At 44.8% G+C, this 24,535-nt stretch overlaps 1 protein-coding gene across 5 annotated transcripts in view; it reads left to right on the top strand.

The window, feature by feature from the left end:
* TNS1 (tensin 1) overlaps positions 1–24,276 on the top strand; it is a 116,254-nt gene extending 91,978 nt beyond the window's left edge. For 2 of the 5 annotated variants that reach the window (XM_053471585.1, XM_053471590.1), the window contains 17 exons: positions 2,764–4,488; positions 8,689–8,778; positions 12,215–12,423; positions 12,716–12,791; positions 13,833–13,925; positions 15,309–15,344; positions 18,145–18,325; positions 18,703–19,598; positions 19,839–19,925; positions 20,039–20,170; positions 20,264–20,353; positions 20,506–20,583; positions 20,688–20,759; positions 21,026–21,194; positions 22,530–22,598; positions 23,481–23,510; positions 23,944–24,276. In XM_053471585.1, coding sequence (XP_053327560.1) covers positions 2,764–4,488; positions 8,689–8,778; positions 12,215–12,423; positions 12,716–12,791; positions 13,833–13,925; positions 15,309–15,344; positions 18,145–18,325; positions 18,703–19,598; positions 19,839–19,925; positions 20,039–20,170; positions 20,264–20,353; positions 20,506–20,583; positions 20,688–20,759; positions 21,026–21,194; positions 22,530–22,598; positions 23,481–23,510; positions 23,944–24,082 — 4,172 coding nt within the window. In that variant the 3' untranslated portion in view covers positions 24,083–24,276. The remainder of the gene's footprint in view (positions 1–2,763; positions 4,489–8,688; positions 8,779–12,214; positions 12,424–12,715; positions 12,792–13,832; positions 13,926–15,308; positions 15,345–18,144; positions 18,326–18,702; positions 19,599–19,838; positions 19,926–20,038; positions 20,171–20,263; positions 20,354–20,505; positions 20,584–20,687; positions 20,760–21,025; positions 21,195–22,529; positions 22,599–23,480; positions 23,511–23,943) is intronic. The other 3 variants (XM_053471586.1, XM_053471587.1, XM_053471588.1) reach the window with 3 other exon arrangements.
* Positions 24,277–24,535: the final 259 nt, after the last annotated feature.

Below are 24,535 nucleotides of genomic sequence, written 5' to 3'. Positions count from 1 at the left end.
TCTACCTGACCTCCGACCATACGTGGAAGCAAAATCTCATCTTTTGCTTATTTTTTTTAGTTTTTTTCCCCCTCCGTAGACAACATGACCCCCCCCCCGTCTCCTCTCTGTGAGCTGCTGAGACGTAAAAGATGGCGTAGAACGTTCTTATCGCTCACGGGAAAACGCTCTATAGCATCTACTGGGATGCCATTCCTTGCAATAATGACTTTAAAAAAAAAAAAACTTGCGCACGTTTTCACCAGTCCTTTCCAGACCCCCCTTTCATGTGCCAGGGTATATTTCCGCACTTAGTGAGTCATGCCCCATTACTGCATGGTGCTTGTTTGGCACGTAATTCGGGGCTGGTTGTTCGCCGTCGGCTCCTCTCGCCTCCACCCTTGGACTTCAGAGTGAATCAGCCTCTCCGAAGCTTCCCAGAGGGTATAAAAATATCCCCGGTCCTGGCGGCTCGGGGTGCGGTGCGGTGCGGTGAATCACAAGCTGACGGTGGCAGCCGCTATCCTAATAAAAACAAAAAAAGGCAAAATGATTAAAAAAAGGATGAGGTTTATTCTGACGTTAAGGAATATTTTATCTTTTCCTCTAGAATGTCTTAGAAAGACGGCTTTGAATGCCAAGGAGGGACAGCATGGACCCCCCCCCCCAGCATTCAGTTATCTCAAAAATGTGAATTATGTTAGAATGAGGACGCGAGGACGCGCTGTGCAGATGTTCTGAGAAGTAACTACAGGAACCATAACTCATGGAGAGAATTTAGGCTACTCATTAAAATAGTCAAGGTAACCGAGCGGCCCGTCACCTTTCGATAAATCTAGACCCGCTTTACAGCCGCAAAATCCTTTTATTGCATTAATTAATCACTTGATACATTGATGCAAGCCTTAAAAATGTTTTTTTTTTTTTTTTTTACACCCCACTCTGCCTCTCAAAGAGTTAAACACGGCAATGCGATAACCAAGAGTCCGAGTTGAGAAGAGAATACCACCTGTATCTCTCCGCCGTCTGTTAAACTACAAGTCCCATGATCCCCGTCCTTTGCTGGTAGAGTATAATGAAGTCACTGGGGCAGCCAGTTGGACCACTGGTTCATACTGGAGGAGCCAATTGAACCCAACCACCATGCAGTCTCTTGGACACGCGTGTCTTCTTCTGCAGGCTCTAAACCTTTACCTCCCTTACCTAGTGACTTGTTACTTGTTTCAATGAAGTAAAAAGTAACATCTTAAAGAAAACCTTTAGAATTCAACTCATATTTTACTTATATATTCGATATAAAAGCTAAAAAGTGTCCTAAAGCTCTCGGCTCTTTAGCCATCGTACACCGACAGGTCCCAACATCCTACTCCGGTGCCATCAACGGCTGTAGAGTCCGGCGGCGTCTTCAAAGTCAACTGACCATGACACGTCTCTAAGATTAGGAATCCGTTCCTCTCGGCCGTTCCAGAGACTTTCCGCCATGCGTTGGGCCAAAAGCCAGGAAAATGTCACCCATTTCCGTAGTTCTGTACTTGGGAATAAAGCAAACCGCGGCGTGGAGTGACAGGCAGCAGAGATACTGACCCGGCGGGACCGGGACATTTAATGCTGAAAAACTAAAACCTGAAAGTTTTATGTGAAACCCATTAATAAAAAAAAAATAGTTGATAATGATGGCAGATCGTATATTCTTTAACATTATACACTATCTCTCAAAAGTTTGGGGTCACTCAGCTGTTTTCTGGCTGTAACATAATTGCAAAAGGGTTTCTAACCATCAATTAGCCTTTTAAACTTAAATGTGGAACAGCGAACACAACGTGCCATTGGAACACAGGAGTGATGGGAGTGATAAAGGGCCATTTGGACACAGGAGTGATGGGAGTGATAAAGGGCCATTGGAACACAGGAGTGATGGGAGTGATAAAGGGCCATTGGAGCACAGGAGTGATGGGAGTGATAAAGGGCCATTGGAACACAGGAGTGATGGGAGTGATAAAGAGCCATTGGAGCACAGGAGTGATGGGAGTGATAAAGGGTCTCTGTACGCCTATGAAGAGATTCCATTAAAAATCAGCTGTTTTTAGCTACAATAGTCATTTACAACATTAACCCCGTCTGTGCTGGATTTCTGACCCATTTCATGTTACTTTAATGGACAAAATGTGACCCCAAACCTTTGAGCGGTAGTGTAGATAACCTACCAAAAGCATACGTGTAGGCGCTGGAATATTTCATTTTGTGTACGAACATCAGATATAAAATGTAATTTTTACAAATAGAAACAAAACAAAGTATCGCTTGGGGAAAACTTTCCAAAAAAAAAAGGCTTTCTGAAGCCAGCGATTGTTTTTGTGGATAATTGATTCCCGTATGTTTGTGCACCGCTTTCCAAAACTCCATTATCTCACACATTAAGAGAAGCTGTTGTTGAAGCCACCGGGTAGTTGTGGGAGACTTAAGTGCTTGGATTGGGGACGGACTCCTGTGGGGTTGCATCGATGTCGCTTAAATGGACAATAAATTAGATTTATGACCCGATCTTCCACTTGCTGAGAAATTTTAATGCCACTTATTCTTGGATAGAAATTGATACCAGAGCTGAGCTTGAGGTCTAAGCGGTCTCGAGAAGGAGACGCTATGACTGTGCCATGGCTTTAATCGAGGTTTAATATCGTTCTGAGGCATATTTGGGAATGGAAGATGTTAATGCGTCTTTTGGTTATTGGCGAATCACGTTTGACGTTGAAACAATCTAACAATGTTTCTCTCTTCATTTTGTAGAAGTTGGACACACTCAAGGACCATTGGACGGAAGCCTGTACGCCAAAGTGAAAAAGAAAGATTCCACCAACGGGAGTACAAGCACAGTTAACGCCAGCGGTATCCCCCTGTCCGCTGCGCCCAACCATATTGAACACACTTTGTCGGTGAGCAGCGACTCGGGTAACTCAACAGCTTCCACCAAAACCGACAAGACCGATGAGCACGCGGCCAACGCAGCGGCCAACCAAGGGTTGACGCCCGAGGAGAAGCAAGAGCTTGAACGTCTTTTGAGTGGCTTTGGCTTGGAAACAGAAGCACAGATGCACAATCTAAATCCTGGCACATCGGTAGCAGGAGGGATGCTGCATGTGGTGCCGGCACAGGTGCACGTCAACGGAGACAGCACATCGCCACCAGCTGAACGGGAGACGGACATTCTAGACGATGACCTCCCTAACCATGATGGCCACAGTGTTGGGAGCTTGGGCACCCTATCTTCCTTCGATGTTACCCCCAATGTACATGAGACTGGTTTCCAGGACTCGACTCATATGAACATATCTTCATTAACCAATGGCCCACCCGCAATTAACGGCCTAGATAAGCTACACAAGCTTGACTTTAATAGCAAGGAGACAATGATAAATGGTGGATATCCATACAACAACCAGAATGTCTTAAGGAACACTACTGTCCCCCATTCTCAGGTTGTAGGTCACATGAGACCATCGGCATCGGCCCAGGAAAATCTGTCGGCGTATCCAGTAAACCAACCGGTGGTGTACACGTGGGGACAGCCTCAACCCTCAACACAAAAGCACTTATACTATTATGACCCCAGCGGGATGTACCGTTCTCAGTCTTTCACGGCTTCGGATCCTGGAAAATTTGATGCGGATGCTCAGCTGCCCCAAGCACCGGCTCGAAGTGTCAGCAGCAGAGAGGCAGTTCAGAGGGGCCTCAACTCGTGGCAGCAGGGTGGAAGCAGACCCCCTTCTCGTCAACAAGACGGGACAACCGAGAACCAAGTTCTCAGCCCGAGTCCTCAGCCAAGCACTTTTCAGACTGTTCCTCAGAGCCACAGCATCCCCGAGTTTCCCAAACTGGCCTCGCAGCAGGAGATTGAGCAGTCTATTGAAGCACTTAACATGCTAATGCTGGACCTTGACCCCTCGTTCTCCCACTTGCCCAAATCTCAAAGTGTACCGGTGGCCCCGAGAGAGGAGAGAATTGGCCCAGTGCCGGGGTCGCTCTCTGCCCAACCATCATTTGGATTGTATAGCCAACCTTCTTCGCAGGTGGCTCCTCCAAAAATAAGCAATTCGTATATCACTACACCACCTGGCATGGGGCAAAGTATCACTATTACTTCTAACCAGCCTTACGGACCTTCAGAGCAAGGTCCACGAGCATACGAAGCTCTCGAACTGACTCGGCCCCTGGAGACAGACCGGGTTCTAAACGATTACAGGGAGCCCTACTCAATGCCGACGTTCACCCCCTACAACTATTCAACCCAACAGCCATCTTTGGGTCTTGCTCGAAGCTACAGCTACGGGACCGGCAGCAGCGCCGCTCCTTCCTCTGTGCCGCCGCTTTCCGCTTTCATGCAAGCGAGTCCACAACAGTCTGTGGTGACGTCCCCGGTCGCACCGGCCACTGCCGTTCAAACCCCACCTTTGGCCAGAGAAGACGAAGACGAACATTACGACGTAGTAGGGCTTGTCGCTCACCGAGTTGCAGGTAACTCATTCTTACACTGTGCGTTTTAATATTTAACGTTATGATGTCATTTGGCCAAACTATAGCATGAAGCCTTCTGCCCTTTCTCTGAAGCTCTCCCCAAAAAATTCCAATAACCAATTTGCCAGAAACTCAAAAAAATGCGTTTTTATGGGCTTCCTATTCCTTCCAACATGGATGTAAATGTATAGATTATTTACATCCGTCTACAAAGTAACAGTTTTGTAAGACTGGCCGTAAAGGTCTTCGTAAAGACGCTCTGTAGAAGCGGTCAACGTTCTGGACTCGTCGTTGGGTTGAAACCCGTTGGCCGCGCTGTTGCCTGAGCTGTCAATCACAGTTTAGTAACGTTCAGAACGAGGAATGTGTAGTTCTAGCTTCTGGGGTAAAATGCGTAAGATCTTGCTAGACCTTTGGCCGGCGTTACTCCTATCGTCTTGCCTGTCCTGAGACCGCAGCGTTAGGTATTTTAACCCAAATCCTTTTTTTTTTCTATTTACTTAATATGATGATTGCTAAACACTCTGGTGAAATATCTGGATGGTAAATACTCGCCACTTACGGAGCACGCTTGGAATTTATTGACCGCGGACGTCCGCCTCGCGGCCCGCCGTACATTCCGTCCAACTCCAGCCGTTTCTAAACACTCGGCTCTCTGTAATTCTGCGGGGTTTCTGGCCAAAGCCGAGTGTTTGCACAGCATTATCGCAAACAGCCGTCCGCCGCAGAGTCAACGGCACGGGGAGGAAAAAATGTCAATTACCAGCAATCGTTAAAAGCATTACGTTTTGTTATACTTAATGGTTGCCTTCCCCGGGACAGTAAATGCATTGATAGAGCTGACCCCAGGATAGGTAATAAAGCTCTGATTTATGCACTAAGGCACTCTTGTGGTTACAGCCCCCACAGCAAAAGCTACATGGATGATCCTGGCGCGTTTTACGTTCGCTGCCCCAGATTTTTTAATGAATATTTGCACGTAAATATCTTTCAGTCGTCATCTTCGGTGCCGCTTTGGCTGCGATTTGAGGTTAAAGCGCTGTGTAAGTTCTCGGCTCTGAATATAAGACAATAAATTGGGAGACGAAGTGGGAAAAGTCGCAAAAATGCCCCGTACTCAGCAAAACGGCAGACGTGGGGGTCCGTTAAGTTTCAGAATATTGTAAAAGTCCTGTTTATGAAGCAATTGCCCTCAAGCTAAGGATTTATACTCTGATGACTGTAACCCTTCAAGTGCCATATCACATTTTGTGCACCCCACATGACCTTTTTTAAGTAAATTTCACCTGTTTTTTCTGGTTTAAAAACATATTCTAATTAACACTGACATGGTACTCTGTATAAAAAATAACTATTCCTGTATTTGTCCCAATCTGGAATATAATATTGAGTTATTACTTTCCTCCTTTCCGTCTTTCTTTCCTCCGTTCTTTTTTTCTTCCCTTCTTCCCTTCTTTTTTTTTCTTTCTTTCCTCCTTTATTTCTTCCTTTGCTCTTTTCCTCTCCTCTCTTCTGTTTTTCTTTTCTCCTGTTTCTCTCTCGCCTTTTTTCTTTTCCTCCTTTATTTCTTCCTTCGCTCCTTTCCTCCCTTCTGTCTCTTTTCTCCTTTTTCTCGCTCGCTTTTTCTTTCTCTTTCTCTTACTTTCTCTCTTTATTTCCTTCTTTCACCCTTTTTCTTTCCTTCTTAAATATATTTTCAAGACAACCATTTATTTAGTTTCCGTGACTACGGTAATGTAACTTAAACATTCCAAAACAATTCTGGTTTCCATATGTAGAGATGGCAGATGTGCAGAATGCAGCGCGAAGGAACACGGTGTAATTGGACAGAAAAGACCAAAATATTACATACCCTGTGTTAAAAGAATAACGCATAATATTGTTTGCCCCAGATCATGCTACCCCGGGGCGCTTTTAAATATTAACCCTTACTAGTCCACTGCAAAGAGTTTAAAGCCACCAGTGGGAAAAGTCCTACAAATTCCTCCGAGTTTAGCACGTTGTTTTTTGTATATATTGCCCATGTTGTTCTAATACCAGTCCTCATGGAAACAAATTGAGGTGAGGTCACCCGTTTTCAAGCAGCTAGTTCTGAAATAGATGTAAAAACGCCGAGGCCTGTAGGCAGGAATGTTCTTATGTTTTATTATCTACCGTGAATATTGAGATAACGCTCATGGGGACATCTAGCCTTCTTGTAAATAATTTTTGGATCATATAAAATGTTAGTAAGCTTTTTTTTTTCTCGGGAACATTCAATTGTCAGGTGACTCAAAAGCAGACACAGATTTTTTTTTTTGTAATATGATTAAATAAAGTGACGGATCTCTTAAGATTTATGCGACCGGACATAGGAAACCGTCTGACGGCGGCCCTATTTGCGTCGCCCTTACGTACCTGCCCCTCGGACACGCGTGGAATCCGTGCATCAGCTGCAGTTTTAAGGCTCGATTTATTCTCCCAGATTTAGCTCCAGTCTCTTGCCTTTTTCAGCTCGGACGCTGGGGGGGGGTGTATATATATATATATATATATATATATATATATGACCACCGGACGTGGAGGCCGTGAAACGGGATACGCCGGGATCGGTTACCGTCCCAAAACGATCATTCACTTGTCATTGTCACAAGAGCGGCCGTCTGGATGCCCGCGCGCTACCATAGAACGTTTATATAGGGAAAGAATTCCGTGCACATAACGGGCGAGTATTCTGGGAAACCGACCCTAGATGGAAACGCTTGTAATTATTTGCTGCGTAAAAACAGACATCGTTGGCCGGGATCGGCCAGATTCCGCTCCAGAAACATCGCCGGCCGATATTTACAGAAATTTAGAGCTGTTACAAAGCTTTTCAAAGAAGGAGAACGGCGAGAACAAGAGGCCATGATCTAAAACTAGAGGGTCGGAGGCTGAGATGGAATGGAAGGAAAAGTTTTACTTTACTGAGAGGGTGGTAGATAAGTGGAACAGCCTCCCAGCAGAAGTGGTAGAGGGTAATACAGTGCGGGGATTAAACATGCATGGGATAGACATACGGCTCCTGAATCTAAGACGGGATTCTGTGTTTCTAAAAGTATTTCTCCACCATTGGGTTAAGTGCAAGAAACTATGTATCATTAACAGAAATTTGTAAGAACTTTAATCGTTGTAGTAAAATCAGAGTAAAAATTACCACGTTTTGCTCCAATAAGATAAACTGTATTTTTTTACGTACTTTTTAATGTCGGTTTTACACAGAGTCCTTTTAGTTCTGTCTGTTCACCTTCTTTAATGATAATTCGTCACCGAGTGGGATCCTCGCCTTGGACGTTATCTCGTATAACACGAGTCGGCGACAATAACCAGCTGTCATAAAGTCCAAATATAATTCATCAAAGCAGCGAAGCCCAAGTGTCCCTCAACTCAGATCATTAGCGGTGTCGTCGCATTAGCCGCATTCATTTAAACACCTCGGCGGTGGGATAATCGGAGGCGCCAAGGCTTCCAATCTAATGCAAGCGGCTCAAGAATCAGGCAGTCGGGATCGTAAATTATCATTTAAACCAGTGTTCGCTTTTTTATATATATATATTTCAATTTATTCATTTATGTAACTTAAAACTGTATAACTCACCCCACAGACACATTATATATATATCTATACATTGTAAGTAGTAATAAACTAAAATGGAACTTTATTATAATAAAAAGAAACAAAAATATTACTAAAAAAATCAATAATAAATAATAAATAAATTGTTGATTTAACAGAGTCTGTATTAAAACAGAATTAGAAAATTCTCACCTTAAGCTCCAAAAATAAATACCGGAACCTCGATTACAAAATCCTCCCGACGTCTCAAATATTTTATCATTTCTATATTTCTGCGTTTTTGTATTTTATGTTTAAATTATAATTATTAAATTATTTTAGAATGGAGTACAGCTGTTTTTGTGAATTCTGGAAACGTGCAGTGAATTGAAAATGAGAATTATGGGCAATGATTTTGACGAATAACAAATTTCAGATATTTTGCTAAAAATGCTGGACTTTAATTTTCTAATCGTTTTCTGTTCTTCCAAATAACTCTTCATTGTTTTTTTTTTTCTTTCTCTGTTCGTTTTCCTCGTCTTCCTGCCCGTCCGCCCGTCTCCTCGCGGTGATGGCTCATTCCTTCCGCCCTGTCCGATCCTGATACCCCCTCATCATTCCTCCAGAGTACAACAGCAAAATCCGTAATATCAATAAAAGCACGAAACCCCCCCAAACACCCACTGTTCACCGCCAACGCTCCTTCACCTTTTCTGGTTTGTCCAACCACTTTGCTCCTCTGCATGGTGTGGCTCGTCTCGTGGCATTACGACCCAAGCTCTTTTCTGGGTCATACCAAGTGGGGTGCATGCTGGGAATTGTAGTCCTCGGCAGCCGGAATGACAAAGACCGCTCGGCTTTGATTATGCGTGTTGCTTGAAGCCGTTTTTACAGCGCATCGGAACAAATGAGTTTATTTAGATGACGTTATTCAAGATTGAGTGCAAATTGTATCGTTTCAGCTATTTATTAAAATTATGTATTAATTAGTTACGTTCCTAATGCTTTGAAATGCATCTATTAATTGCGGCAATAACTATTTACTAATACTAAGAGTAAACTATGGGTAAAACAGCTTTCCAGCCTATGTATAGCAAGGATCCTTCCAGCCACATCCATTAAATAGAGCTGGGAAGTGCTATACATTAAACGGGGCAGAATGCATGAGTGGGGTAACTAATAGCGCGGGGTGGGGGTAGCTTCTAACCCTGTGTTGGATGCGCTGCGTACGCCCTTGACTGTGGTGGTATTTTTTGGATGGTTTGGATTGCCGAAGACCCTGTTGGTTGAATACGTAACCCCCGTATCGTGACGTGTTTACGTTATCAACATCTTTTCTTTTTTTTCTAGCGATTATTAAAAAAAAATGTTGTTTTTCACGATTCCTACACCGCTTTCCTGGGATGACCTCCACTGGCAGAATCCCAAAGCGTTGGCCGTGGACCAAGGCGTCCATACTGACCGAATGCCGATGTTTTATCGACAACGTGCGATGCAGTCATTATTTTTAGAAATGTCATGCAGGTTGGGGTCTTCAGCCGACAGATCGGATCCCATCGGCACACAAATGCGGGGATGAAGATACGTTGTATCTATCCGTTTAGCTTAGATCATCGCTAGCAGATGTCTGTATCAAGTTCTTTAAATATTCTTCCCGTGCAGTCGGCTGTAAATGTATCACGGAGTTCTACGCGTAAAAAAATAAGTTATGGAAATAAAATCCATTATTCTTCTAAATGGCTCGCTCAGAGCGATAGGGCACAGAGCCTAATAAAAAGTCGTAGCAAAGCTCCACCCACAGTTACGCCTCTAACCACACCCCCTTAAGAACAGTCCCCCTTCTTGGCCGTCTATATGTTGAGTTAGGGGTCCACTTTCTGCAGGTTTCCAGAAACACGGATTTAGAACCTGTTGGGGTCTTTGTCTTCTTGACGTTCCCAGTAGGAAGCCAAACTGCCCCATTCAACATAAACCACCCCCCGGACTTGGTTGTCTATTTAGAACCTGCGGAATAAGACGCAGAATTAGTTAGGATGTTTGCGCGGACGTTATGGGCTCCATGTTGGAGGAGAATTCTTTTAGAAAGAGCTCCGTTTGTGTCTTGGAAGCCGCCCCGTTCCAGTCTGTAGAAGGGGTTTCATTGTATCCAGGGTTTCCATTTCAGCTTTGGCCTGCAAACAATGGCCCTTATTTTGATGCTTAAGAAATCAGAAGAATTCGCTGTCTGCTTAGCTCTAGTATCGTGTTCGAACAGAGACCCAAGTCAGGCGGGTCAGGACTCGTTGGAGAGCACAAGACTCTTACCTGCAGCCTCAGTGCTGTTTTGTTCATAAAACCGAAGCCTTGGGGTTTCGTGTGTGCGCGTGTCTGCGTGTCTGCGTGTCTGCGTGTCTGCATAAATACATGTTTTCCCAGCTTCTCCGTATAGAGCATATGGAATCCTCTTAAGCCATTTATTCAGAAACAAGTATAAATTCTGATTATTCAACTTTTTTTCAAATTAGGTTAACATTTACAACAAAGTATTTCTATTTCATTAACTGTCTCTTCTTGTGATGTCATAGCCAAGGTACATTTCCATTCATGATGTCACCTGAGACTTTTAGGGCTGTAGAACCCTGCAATACCCTCATACCCAGCAAACACTCCTATAAAAAGAGAGACAGCGGAATTCAGGTCCAATGGCGGGACTGTCCCTCCAAAACAGAGGCACTTGGGATGTATGTACAGCAAACATAACTGTACATTACATTTTTTTCATCTCCCTGTGGCATTTTTCTCCTTTTTTCCCGTTCCTCTATGACTTCCTCCCATGGATAAATCTGTGCAAACTTTCCATGGCCCCTGAGTTACTCCCCTGGCTGTCACGAGTTAATCTCTTAAATCTGTTGTTTATTCAGATACTTCATCCTTTAAGTAAACGAATGTAAGATGTCGTATTATTCCGTCCCTCGTCTCCTCTCCTCACGATAAATTCACTGCATTCTTTGCTCGCTCCCTTTCTTCCGCTCGGCTATCTTGTTCATCTCTTGTTCTTATATCGTTGCCAAGACCTCCCATCCGATTCGGGAACGGGGGCCCCCAGTGTGTGTCTCGGAGACCCTCCGTGGCATTGAAGGAACTCCCCCAGAGTGCGACGTTTCCATCCATTCATTCCCCCTCGTTTAGAGGCCAAACTTTCACTGTCTGCCTTGTAAGTTTGGGGCCACATTTATTCCGTACGAGATACGCATCTAATCGGCCTGCTGGTGACTCCTGGGCTCCTCTGGACAAGGATCCTACCGATCCTCCAACAAACCCTGTCTGATGACTGAGGCTTAGAGACCCCAAAAATCCCCCAAATTAAATATCTAAATGTATCGATTTCTATAAGGACCAAAAAAGACTTTTAAAGAGTAAAACTTAAAGCTCTTATCTTCCTTTCTACAATGCGTATACTTGATTTTATGAAGGTGTAACTCGTCTTTTACTTTTTTGTATTCATCAATCCTTAAAAATTAAATGGAAGACTAGGTTACTAGGTGTTTTTATTATCAACTAAAAAGTAAAAAAAAAAAAAATAATAATAATAAAACCCTTCTAGATGGTTTTGCTCTGGGGAAATGTTGTACCAGCGTTTAAAGGGTTAGTTACTAAGTATCCAGTTCCAAATAATGGTAATTTTTATATTGTGTTCCTTATACACCTAGAATGTCGTAAAATTGTATTGGATACGTTATTGCAAGATCAGTATTGATATCAGATTATTTTTTTATTTATTATTTAATTATTGATTTTTTTATTTTATTTTATTGTTTAATAAAATATTTTCTTTTTCCCAGTGTCACGTGGAACAATAATATTATGGCTTTAACATAGGAAATTAGTGTATTTTGGGGATCTATTTGCTTTTTTTTTTTGTTTTTTTTTTTACTAGAAATGGCTAAATAGGTCTGATTTTCCTAGCTTTTGTTTGTGTGGAAGAGACGCTGCTGCACGTTTTATTGCATTTTAATATTTTTTGCGTTATTGAAGTTTTCGGTGTAAATAGCGGATAATGGACGGTGGGGTGAGTATCGGATTATCAGAGCAAACTCTGGAATGCAGATATATTTTGTAAGCGAGCGGAATCCGGATTTGGGTCGGCTTCTAATTCTCTGTTGCGTTCTTCAGGGGTTCACTCGCGTGACAAGACTCCCGACGAGATAGGGTCGTCGTCGTCGCCGCGAAGGAGGACCACCAGCGAGGGACAGTATGAAGAAAGTGCAGAGGAGCCCAACGTTTTGGCAGGTAGTCCCACCAAGGTGCGGTCGCCCGTCCGCTGCGTCTCGCCCGAAGTATTCAACACTATTGCCGCCAACCCGGGAGGAAGACCTAAAGAGGTAGGACTGCCCCCCCCCCCGAGAGCCTTTTTAAACTATATGAACAGTGCAGGAACAAAGGAACAATAGAGATAATGAAAGTCGGACGTATATTCCCTTTGTACTGCGCTACAGATATTGGCGGTGCTATATAATCCAATACATAATATATATATTATATATACAATATATTCAGCTCTTCCCATGGGTTCTCCCGATTTAATGAGTAGAACCGAGACAAACTGATGATATATCTATAATTCTAATGCCGTTTATCTCTGACGTTGGCCTCTCGGGTTGTCTGTTTTCGCAGCCTCACCTGCACAGCTACAAGGAGGCCTTCGAGGAAATGGAAATGGCTTCCCCTGTGACCAGCCCGACGTCCGTAGGTAATAACAACACCTTCGTGAAGTTACAAATCCAAAACCGTGTGTCTGTCCCATGCATGTTTAATACCCTCACTGTATTACCCTCTACCACTTCTGCTGGGAGGCTGTTCCACTTATCCACCACCCCTTCAGTATAATAAATCATCTTTACGTTACATCACAGTTTAGGTGGTTGATCCCTTGGCGTCTGATGGCCTTAGAGGTGGGGGGGCCGGCTATTAGACTCTATATACTGAGCGCATGCCGAAGGCGGCCCCTGCTTGTCGGGGTATAGATGCTGCGAGGCGGGTGTAGCTGCCGCTCGGAATGATCTTTACATCTCGCGGTCGCGGTGAGTGGGAGATGGAAAATTCCCCGGCTGAATAAGAGGCCTTTGTGTCGCAGAGTGCGGGAGAATGTCTGGAATTAGCCCGGCCCGGCATTAAACGCCCCTCTCCCCCGAATCCCGCGCCTTGACAATTATGCTCTTTGGGAAGTCGCGTCCGTGGCGTGACGCGCGCTCAGAAGTGCTAAGTACGGCTTTCATAAAACTTTCCGCAGACTCCCTCGTGGCCCCGTCTGCAGCCTCAGCGCTGCTTTATGTTTTGGTCGATTCCCTTTAACGCTTTGAGCTTCGCAGGCCGCTAAGGAGAGGGGTTTTAGGGGTCCGGGATTAGGGGTTCATTAACTAAATAATGTACGTTTCCCAGATCATGTATATTCAGTAGGAGACTGACTTCACAGACAGGAATTATTATTAATTTCTTGCCATGTTTAGACAATCTCCACTTACTCACCTGTGCTCAAGCAGGGTTATTGCAGAAACCTGACTGCAGACCTTAAAGGTTTCCCCCCAAACGCTATACATTGGGCTTTTAATATCCCTGTTATGAGCTCAGCGATAGTTACCAATTAAGCTAATTAAGCTGCCACTCTCATAACCTTAAGCCAGCGAGTCAACCGAGCGACTCCCGATCTCTCGTCTGCTCGCCGTATTATTTCCGGGCGCGTTGTATAATTCATACGGTCACTTTGTATCCTGTATCCTCTTTCTCTTTACAGCCCGCTCCCCCCCAGGACTGGCCAGGACGCCTCTGTCAGCTTTGGGGTTAAAGCCACACAACCCAGCGGACATCATCCTGCAGCAATCAGGGGGTGAGTCGAGAAATAGTTAAAACTCCATAAATAACACCGCGTTCGGTAATGTACCCTGCGGCCGGCGCTACCGTGCGTGGAGCTCGTCCCCGTGTCTGGTGGGTAGCCAGAAGAAGTCTTTATTATTATTATTATTATTATTATTATTATTATTATTATTATTATTATTATATTTTATAAATTCCTAAGCACTTTTCTATTGTAACATTCTATAAAATATATTATCATTATTGTTGTTAATTTCTATAAATAATAACAATACTTATATTTTATAGAATGTTACAATAGAAAAGTGTTAAGGAATTCACTGGCATTCTATAAAATATAATAATAATAACAATAATAATAATTGTTATTGTTGTTATCATTATTATTATTATTATTATTATTATTATTATTATGCATCTTTACTGGTCTTACTTGTCACTCCTGAAAGTAAACTGAGAGAGCAATGACTCTGGTAAGACCCCCAGCGGCTTGGCACCGCGCTTGTTTAACTCTTCAAAGCCTGGGCAAAAAATTGGCCTTGAACAGCCTAGAACATAAAATAATATTTCTGAAGAGCCCGGAAGACGTGCGCTCTGTTGTCTTGAGATCAAAACACGAGAAAAATGTGAAGAAGCAGAAACCCGGACGGCTCTTAATGTTGGAATTGGGGCTTTTCAACAACTCAAAGGGCGGTGAAAGTGCGGAGCGCTGCGCTGGCTCGGGCTTCCGTCTGTCTGCCGCTGTCAGATCGGCTCTAACCGGCAAACGGGACCAAATTAGCTAAAAATGGAAAAAGGTGTATTCGCTGCGGGGCGTCTTGTCGGGATTACATTGTGTTTTTCATTCCAATCCAGCATCGTCTGCAGGGTGACGCAGCGCTCTTTAAACCTGCCGGCGCTCGTTAACCCATTGTCACGTGACAGCCGCTGGCCGGGCGCCGTGGAAAATGTGATACTTTATCGCGGAATGTAGCGGGAATACCGGAGATCGCTTCTTTTTGTAGTCAAAAAGTTGGGATATGAAGCTTTCGGCTTCAAAAAAATTACAAGGTGTTATTGAAATGAGTTTAACACTTTCAGTGCCAGAGGGGCGAGCGGAGCCCTTCAAATTAGGACTAGACAAAAAAAATAATTAAATAAAAACAGTTACCATGAAATTTTTTTCTGCTTTATTTTTCTATAGTGTATCCACCGCTATTATGTGTTTTTATTTTTCTCTGGAATGTAAATGATTTAGTTTATAAGGCTGATGAGTTTGTAACGTCGCACATAAGTCCCCTTTATGGGTTAAATCGGTGGTAGAATGGGAATCCTAGAAATTGCTTTTTATTTTCTTACTTTTTTCTGTGTTTTTTTTTTATTTCCGCCGATTTTCTTACCATACTTTCCACATCAGAGACAGTCATGGAAACTGTCATCGGATATGGGGACGGTAAGTATCCATTTATCGCTCGGAGACCCTTTGGGTTGGTTGCTCTGGTTCTAAATACCCGCGTTTGGAATGTTCCGATAACGGCATGGATGGAAGTGGTTTTGGGGAATTTTTTTTCATTGGATTTTTATTGTTTTCTAACTTTTACATATCTCATCTTTTGGGTTGCTGTTGCATGCTGGGCAGACGTCTCTTGGTGAGGTCGTTTGGGTGATGGCTGCGGGTTATGGTCCATGTCTATTTAATTCGCATGTTCCAGAAAGTAATGGAAAGGATGGGTTTGTGGCCCTAACGAATATTTTTTAGATTTTAATGTATATCTATATGTTTCTGCCGCATGACTGCACTGATGGAGAATGAAGCTTTTCATCCATGGTCCATACATTGGTCACCTTGCCCCGATGTTCTCATAACTTCACATTGAAAGCCCTCCAGGTTGATACGTTGTTTAAATATCATGAGGAGCCACCAGTGTGTATTTATGGCTTTCTTAGGTTTATATTGTGGGGCAGTTGTAGTCCTCGGTGGAACAACCCTGGGGTCACCAGCAGCCCTCAAGTAGACCGTTGTGTGTAGGGTTTGGAGTAAAGTTTATGTGAGAGGGAACTTGGTGGCGCCCCCTCGCAGCTCATGTCGCTGTACCGTCGTGACTCGGGGTCTTCTGAGTTCAGTTACATTATTCACAAGCTGACACTTTGTTTGGTTTTGTGAAGTCCTGTGAGAAGACACACGGTCATCATGAGATTAACACAAAAAACAATCGTAACCCCAAAAACCTCGGCGCTGAAAGAGGCTCGTCGGTTACGAACCGCATCGACTTCCACGACCAGGTTCATAAGATTGAGAAAGTCGCTATTTCCCAACATTTCCACCCATTATGATGTTGTGAAAAGAAGAATATTTTTCAATTTGCAGCGAATCGAGGGGCGTTTTTAATACAGGCAGAGGAAACCAAATCGGTACAAATAATATTCCGGGTGACCGACGTCTCTTCTCTCTGTAACAACGCACAGTTTTTTTGGGGGGGTGAGGGGTATAATAATGCACAGTTTGGGGGGTATAGAAAGAGAAAGAATTAACCAAATACTGAGCGTTTTTCAACAGATCTGGGTTCTGTCGAACCCCTTTTGGAAGAAGAAGGCAGGGATTCTGTCCATAAACGTTTGGACGCGTTCTGTGCAATAAAAACATACATGTTTAGGGGCTGGGATGTCTTGGTAAACGGATCCCAACAGATCCCCGCAAAAGGGGTAAGAATCTGCTCGGAACGAAAGCATTTCCCAGGTGGGGGTCTGCGATCTCCTGCCCGTTGGACGCTGTCTGTGCCTATATGAGCCTCAAATGTCCCATTAAAAGGTGGCAGCGTGGGACACTTTTTTTGATTTCCGTGACCCGGATTACGTCATAGAATTCCCATCCCTCCTAAAGAGGAGGAATCCTCACTCTCACGATCCTCACAATCCACCAGTCTTGACGAGACAAAAGCCCGGCGCATTCTCTCCCGACCCAAGAGCTCCCTCTCTGGATTCCAGTCTAAGCTCCGGTAACGAGCTGGGATGCAGAGCGGGCAGTAATTGGCTTCCGGCTCTTTTGATCTGATCGTTATCATTTGAAAAACATAATGGTAATTAGGGGGTCCGGCATTGTGCCCCTTCTAATCCCTAATTCATGATCATTGCCACCACGAAATTGGGCAATGAGTCGGGGGGGGCTCCAGGTCGGTCAGGCATAGGAAGGGAATTGGGGGGGCAAGTTAGAGATTGAGATGAATGAGGAGGAGGGGGAATGATCAGCCCACTGAGCCATGAATGGAGGAAAGGGATAGAGGAATGGGGAGTTAAATATTCTATTTCTCTAGACTTCATTGAGAAAAAAAGCATGTAGGTCATAAGAAAATAACACAAAATCATTGGTGATTTTTATGAATTCCTTGGTAAATCTTTACATTAACTCCTGAAATGCTGGTGACCTAATTCATGCAGTATTTTTGGTATGCGTGGGGCATGTAGATTGCAGTGAAGTGCTGTAGGGTGCATTCAGGGTTAATCCTTTACTGACGACGCAGACTAAAATTTATCTCAACAAAGGACTATGACCCAGCAATGAAGGGGTTAAAAAGTATATGGGGGGGGGAATGCTCTTTGGGGAAAAGCAGATTTGTAGACCTAATTTTTTTTTTCTGCCCTCGGAAAAAATGTCTGCTATTTAGGGGGGGCATTAAGGGGCATACAGCCAAAAGTACCCCAAAGTTCCTGATTTTCTGCGCTTTACAATTATTTTAAAATTATGCAGAGTGAGGAACCAATCAGCAAGAAGCCTGGTGCTTTCTGGGAAATCACACGTGATAATCACAGGGGTCTGGCAATACGTTATTTAAATTCCTTAAAAATATCTAAATGTTTATAAAAATTACAGAGCAACACGGTTTCCATAATAATATATTTTAGGGAGTAAAGTAATTTTTTCCATGCGAAACAAACCACGCGATGACTACGGTTACAATAAACTGAAAATTACATATTTTAACGGCTGAATTTAGTATTTACAAGATCTCGCTCATTCATCCACAATTAATTTTCTTTTTTCATTTAACGTATTTGATTTTTGTGGAAATTAACATATTTGACGCTTTTAAACATGTCCGCGATACTGCGCATGGCTCTAACTGCTGAGGCTTGGTTGGTTGATCCTGGTAACGGTTACTTTGTTGCAGGGAAAGTAATTGGATTCCCATGGATTAGAATCCGGGATTCAGCATTCCGTTCCCTTTGTTGAAAATTCCTTTTTTGTATCCTCGTAGAGCCCAGGAGCTACGTTGAATCCGTGGCTCGAACGGCCGTAACCGGTGGCGCGGCGCTCCCGTCCCCCACCGTGCCGCAGGCCTACAGCGTGGATACGTTGACGAGGAACGGAGGATACCCCAATGCCTTCGCTTCGCCGAGTCCTGTTTCCACCAGCAGTCCTGTACACGGCACTGATGGGTAAGAATCCACTGGAAAGAGCGGTGCGGGCGCTGAATGAATCATATCAATGGGATCCACCACCCCCGCAGCGTATGAAACAGCCCCTGGGACGCTGGAACATCTAATGGGGTATCTGCTGATAGAGGATGAAGTCGTAATTCCATGCACGGTTTTCTCGTGTGCTGCAGCATCATTTCTTGCGATTCCGTACAAAAGTGCAACTGTAATTACGCAGTCCTGGAGGTAGTCGGCCGAAGCGAACCTCTGCAGGAGAAGAAGTCATTTGCGATAGACCCCATCTGTTTCCATGTTCTGCTTGTTTGTATTCATCCATCTCTTTGTCATCCGTATTTGCCGTTATTTAATGTTTTTTTTTTACTCATTTTGTTTTTCAGTTTCTCTCTAAAGAGTTACCCGTCGGCGGAGAGTAGCGTCCAGGTTCCTACGCCCACTCAGCCATCCGTGAACTCGAGTTTCAGATCCACGAGTCTGTCTCAAGCTTCCCCGTCTAGCAGTTACCAGAACGCATCTCCATCCCCTACCATGGGTCCCCAAGCAGGCACCCCGGTCACCGCATACGACTCCTACACGTACAGTCCTGGCGGTGCCATGACCCAGGCAGATGGGCTCCCGCGAACGCAAATTAATTCGTTTGGTGGACATGTGGTTCAAGGCAGCCCGCAGCTTCATCACCGAACAGTGGGCACCAACACACCTCCAAGCCCAGGATTCGGGAGGAGAATGGTCACTCCTAATATGTCAAATGCCCCCGGCAGCCCAAGCTTGAGTAGACATCAACTGGGAGCCCACAACAATACGGCCGTGGCACCGGGTAGTCCTAGTCTTGCCCGTCACCAGGCTGTGATGGCAGGAAGTTCTCCGGTGACTCCTGGAAGCCCAAGCTTGGAAAGGCATATCATGTATGGCTACTCTGCCCCCGATGACAGGCGACCAACATTGTCTCGACAGAGTAGTGCATCAGGATATCAAGCTCCATCCACACCGAGTTTCCCGGTCTCTCCCGCTTACTACCATGGCATGAGCAGCCCATCCTCTTCTTCTCCCGACTCTACGCTCTACCGGCAGGGAAGCCCCGTGCCGCAGCCCTCCTTGCCCGAAAAGAGAAGGATGTCCTCTGGAGACAGGTCCAACAGCCTGCCCAATTACTCCACTCTCAACGGGAAGACGCCATCACCCATGTCCAGCGGGATGTCCAGTCCTAGTGGGAGCACAATGGCGTTTACCCACACGTTACCGGACTTCTCCAAGTTCTCCACGCTCTCCATGCAAGGTAATTTGTACTCCAAGTAATTTAACTAGATAGACACCCAAAATGTCACATGACTGACAACAATGGCGGCCTCCTGGTCTGCAGATATAAATGAACCAAACCCTCTGACGCTACGCTGCACAACTGTACACAACAATTTGGGTTGAATTACTTGACTATTAATAAATAGAATGTTAACGATCATATCGTATATATTTGTTCTGGGGATTTTTATTATTATTATTATTTTTACATTCCCAGACAGCAGCCCTGAAACGCGCGCGAACGTGAAGTTTGTACAGGACACGTCCAAGTTTTGGTACAAGCCAGAAATTTCAAGAGATCAAGGTAAGTTTATTATTTATCCGATTATTTTGTAGATTTTGCCCAACCTTTCCCACTCCCGTAGTTTTTGCCTCGGTTTAGGTGTTGATCGTTTAGCATTTATTCTACGTTTTCAGCAATCTCACTACTGAAGGACAAGGATCCCGGGGCGTTCATTATCCGTGACAGCCACTCCTTCCGCGGCGCCTATGGGCTGGCGATGAAGGTAGCCACGCCGCCCCCCACCGCTACCCAGTCCAGTAAAAAGGGTAAGTACGTCACATGACACTCCGTCGGTGTTGGCCACGTGTCTGCCACGGCCAGTGTTTAATGGAATGTGAATTGTTACTTTGTTGCCGCAGACTCCACCAATGAGCTTGTGAGACACTTCCTGATAGAGACCAGCCCCCGAGGGGTGAAGTTAAAGGGCTGCCTCAATGAACCCTACTTTGGTGAGTCTATACTTTATAGAGTACCCTCTGCCACTTCTGCTGGGAGGCTGTACCACTTATCTACCTATTAGAAACTGTATTATGTGTTGTTAGAAGATTATAAAGGAGGACTGAATGTGGCTTTGTGTAACACTACGTTCTCCCGTGGACAGGGTGTCTCTCCGCTCTGGTGTACCAGCATTCTATCACACCCCTCGCGCTGCCCTGCAAGCTGGTTATCCCAAGCAGAGGTAAGTGTCCCGGCATTAACACTACGTTCACCGGAGGCAGAACTCAATCTGCCGAGACCTTCAGGGAGGTCGCGGCGAATTCCAACCCTCTCTTGTCTTATCAGATCCTTCGGATGAAACGAAAGAGACGGCAGCCCCCGCCAATACCACGGCGGACCTCCTGAAGCAGGGCGCAGGTACGTGTCTTCAGCGGTCGGAATATATATATACGGCCGTTAGATCTTACCTAAAAAAAAGTATGGAACTTAGTTTTTCAGAGTTGGATAACTTTATTAAAGTTAAAAAAAAATTTGCACTGATTTGCCCGTTTTGTGCCAGGCCAGCCCCTTATTGTTCAAGCTCACAGGTTATTGGAGGATATCCCGGCCTTCGCTGTGATGTCATTACTCCACACGTCGCCTCCTTTGGTTTAACGTCGCTTCTCCTTCTTGTGTCTTCTCAGCCTGCAATGTACTCTTCATCAATTCTATCGACATGGAGTCTCTCACCGGCCCGCAGGCCATCGCAAAGACCATCGGGGAGACGCTAACGGCCGAGCCGCAGCCCGCCGCCACCATCGTCCACTTCAAAGTCTCAGCCCAAGGAATCACCCTCACCGACAACCAGAGAAAGTGAGAACTTAAATAAGCTTAATTATCGAGATAGACATTAACGTATTACAGGCGTACCTGGGAACTCTCCGGGGGAAGCGGTGGCTCCTCCACTGAGAAACTCCGGGTCGTTGGAGTGGTGTTCCAGCAAGTCCGACTCCCCACTGACTTCCCTCCAACCATGGCGTGGGGTCCAGCCCCGCCATCCTCGGGACCGCCCAATGGTGGCAGCGGGACCGCCTACTGGCGCCATCCCGACTGCCCACCAATGTCAGTGGGACCCCCCTACCCGCATCCCAAAAAGGGAGAGCTCCGGGTAGATGGATGTTCCCAGGTATGATTACGGGGGGGGGGGCATATGGCGTCAAGGGTAACTGACAGATAGAAGACCAAAAACGAGGCTGAAGCCAACTGAAGGAACACAAAGTGTTTGTTATCTGGGACGCTCGTTCGTGGATTCTGTTAGAACCCCCCATACAATGACTTCTAACAGACTGGGAACCGCAAAGAGATACAACGTAACTCCGGAACGAGCGACAGATAGGAAGCAGCCGGTAACTGCGCAGGAAGCAAGATAACAAAATAATCTCATGTTACGAGGTAACTGGATAACCCGTCGGAGCGGACCGCCAGCTGCCGGTTACCAAGAGAACTGCTTTCTCCGATTATCCAGAATGTTGGTCAAACCGACCCTCTGAAATAGCAGAATTCTGACAAAACTTAGACACATTGTTACCTAATAAATAATAATAATCACTGGAACCGGCTCTGGGTTCTGTTCTTGGAACTTTACTAATCATTAGTATATTATAGAACCTGCTGTCAGATCGGCCCCATTCGGCCCCCGTCTAGTCACCCGTTTCTCCTGCAGTAAAGACTCAGACCTTAATCAGCCGTTGGTCTCGTCTTAGATTCAGGAGCCGTGTGTCTATCCCGCACAGGTTTAATCCCCAGTACCCCTTGTTGTTATCTGAACACGGGGTAAGCGATAACATTCACAGAATAAGCGATTCTGGCCCAAAGTGGCAAAAATAGAGCAAAAAGTTTATATGGTGATGGCACCGGATCTTCTGTGATCATGTTGAAGCCCTGTAACCAGATCACTCAGATCCCGGTTTTCTCTCTTAAACATTAACCATTTCTTTAACCCCTAAAGGACAATGAGCTGTCCCTAAACCCATTGAAAACAATCCATTTTGAGGGGCTTTGTCATTAAGGGGTTAATGGAGACAGAAACACCGCGTTTAATTTAATTCTCTTTGATATTACGGGATTATTCCACTTGTTCTCCTTCGTTCGGAGAGATGCCGGAGGAAGCCAATTATTTGATTTTAATGATAACGTTTAATTTTATAGGTTGTTTTTCCGAAGACATTATCCTTTGAACACAATCACCTTCTGTGACCTGGACCCGCAGGAGAGGAAGTAAGTGAAATTACCAAATTATTATATTTTATCTATTATTCTTTATATATATAAATCAGATTCTGTGGCGCTAACAGGAAAGTTAAACCAATAACACTCCGGACACCCCTGGGGTCCTGCTATTGTGAGTTAATAATTTATTTGAAGGTTGACGGGGGGGGGGTAAATAGTTAAATCCTGTACCAAACGGACCATGAAGATAATTAATAAGTAACATTGTTACCAGTTAATACCGTTTAGAATGTCACGTGATGTTGACGTCTCATGTATGTCACTGTCCGTCGTTATACATACAGCTGCGACTCGTGTTATGCCAGAGTTATATTCCTGAGATTTACGGCACAAAATGAAGAAGCGTAAATTGTTCTCCGCTTCTTCATTCTTCTCTGGTGATCTGCTTCTTTTCGGCTCTCCCTGGAGCACTTCCTCATCACAGTGCAGCCACGGGGACGATCTCTCCTCCGATTGGAGGAATTGGGGAGAGGTTGTCCCCGTTGTGCGCAGCGAGGCTCCACCCAGTCGCGGAAGTGCTCCAGGAGCACAGATTATGTAGATGGAGCTGCGGACAGAGAGGAGTGCAGAAACTCGGAGACGGTAGGGAGACACCGAGTAAGATAGAGTGAGTAAGAGTGGGACAGAGAGTGAGTAAGGGTGAGTGACAACGAATTTCGTTTCTGAATGGGAAAAGTCTTCCGAATTTTTGTCTGAAACAAAATTTTATTACAATGTCGGGTCCATCGTTGTCTAGGAAGTCGGGCAGAGTCGCCTCCCTCCCTCCGATCGTAAACCATGAGAGGGGCAAACCGAGTCGTGCCTGCATATGGTATTCCTGCCAATTCCAAGTATGTTTTGGCCATAAAATATTTGTTTTTCTATCTCTAGGTGGATGAAGACAGACGGATCGCCTGCAAAGTAAGTTTAAAAACAGGTTTTAAGTTTAAATTACTAGCGTAGCGCGGGCCTTAAAACCGCCCCACCGTCCCACCTGTACCCCGGTCCCAGGCAGGTGAATCCAGGTGCGGAATTTAAATGAAAGCGTCTGGAAACCAAACGACGGATCAGCAGGTTCTGTAACACACATGGGTAGTAGATACCTGGAATAGACTACCGGTGGAAATAGTATAGGCAAACACATTAAAGTTTGGGATGTGGAATGTCTAGTCTTCATATGCTTCCCGCAATGCGTATTTGTTGCAGAAATAAGGGAAGGGGGTGTATTGCGAACCCCTAAAAAACTAAGATAACTTATTATCTCTTATTAAAAATATTGGATGAACCATTAAGAAATGTCTAATAGTTCTCGACTGTACGCGAATATTTTTAACGCCAGCTTCTTCTCCTGTAGACTCTTCGGCTTTGTGGCCAGAAAGCAGGGAAGTACGACGGACAACGTCTGCCACCTCTTTGCCGAGTTGGATCCCAACCAGCCGGCCACGGCCATCGTCAACTTCGTGTCGCGGGTGATCGGCTTGCAGAAGAGATGAGCCGACTTCTACTCCCCCCCCCGCCACCCCTTTGTTCATGAATTGGTTCAAAAGAATGGACTCTCAAGAGAGAAAGTGCATTATGGGAGAGGAAAGTGATTTTTTGGGGGGTTTCCTGATTGTGCAGGTGGGATATCAAAGCAAAAAAAAAAAACCAAAAAAAAAAGAGGAAGAGGTGACGCAAAAAAAGGAAATGATATCATAGTGATTTCCTGACGAAGGGGGTGAAAGCAATGATGTCATTGTACATACTAATACGTCTCATCGGTCTCTCGGTCATTTAACAACCGCATCAGAATCCTGGGTGTTTTATTTCGATTGACGATAAAATGCGACCATCGCTATACAATGTATCCGGCTACGATGGCGCGTATATAAACACATATAGCATACACGAAAAAACTATACCGCCTTGTTTAGGAGAGTATATTATAAAGCGATTTTTATATAAAT

Source organism: Spea bombifrons, chromosome 7 (assembly GCF_027358695.1).
Source record: "Spea bombifrons isolate aSpeBom1 chromosome 7, aSpeBom1.2.pri, whole genome shotgun sequence".
In the NCBI taxonomy this organism is placed as follows: Eukaryota; Metazoa; Chordata; class Amphibia; order Anura; family Pelobatidae; genus Spea; species Spea bombifrons.
Note: the sequence above shows the minus strand (reverse complement) of the source record. Positions and strands in the feature narration are given on the sequence as shown.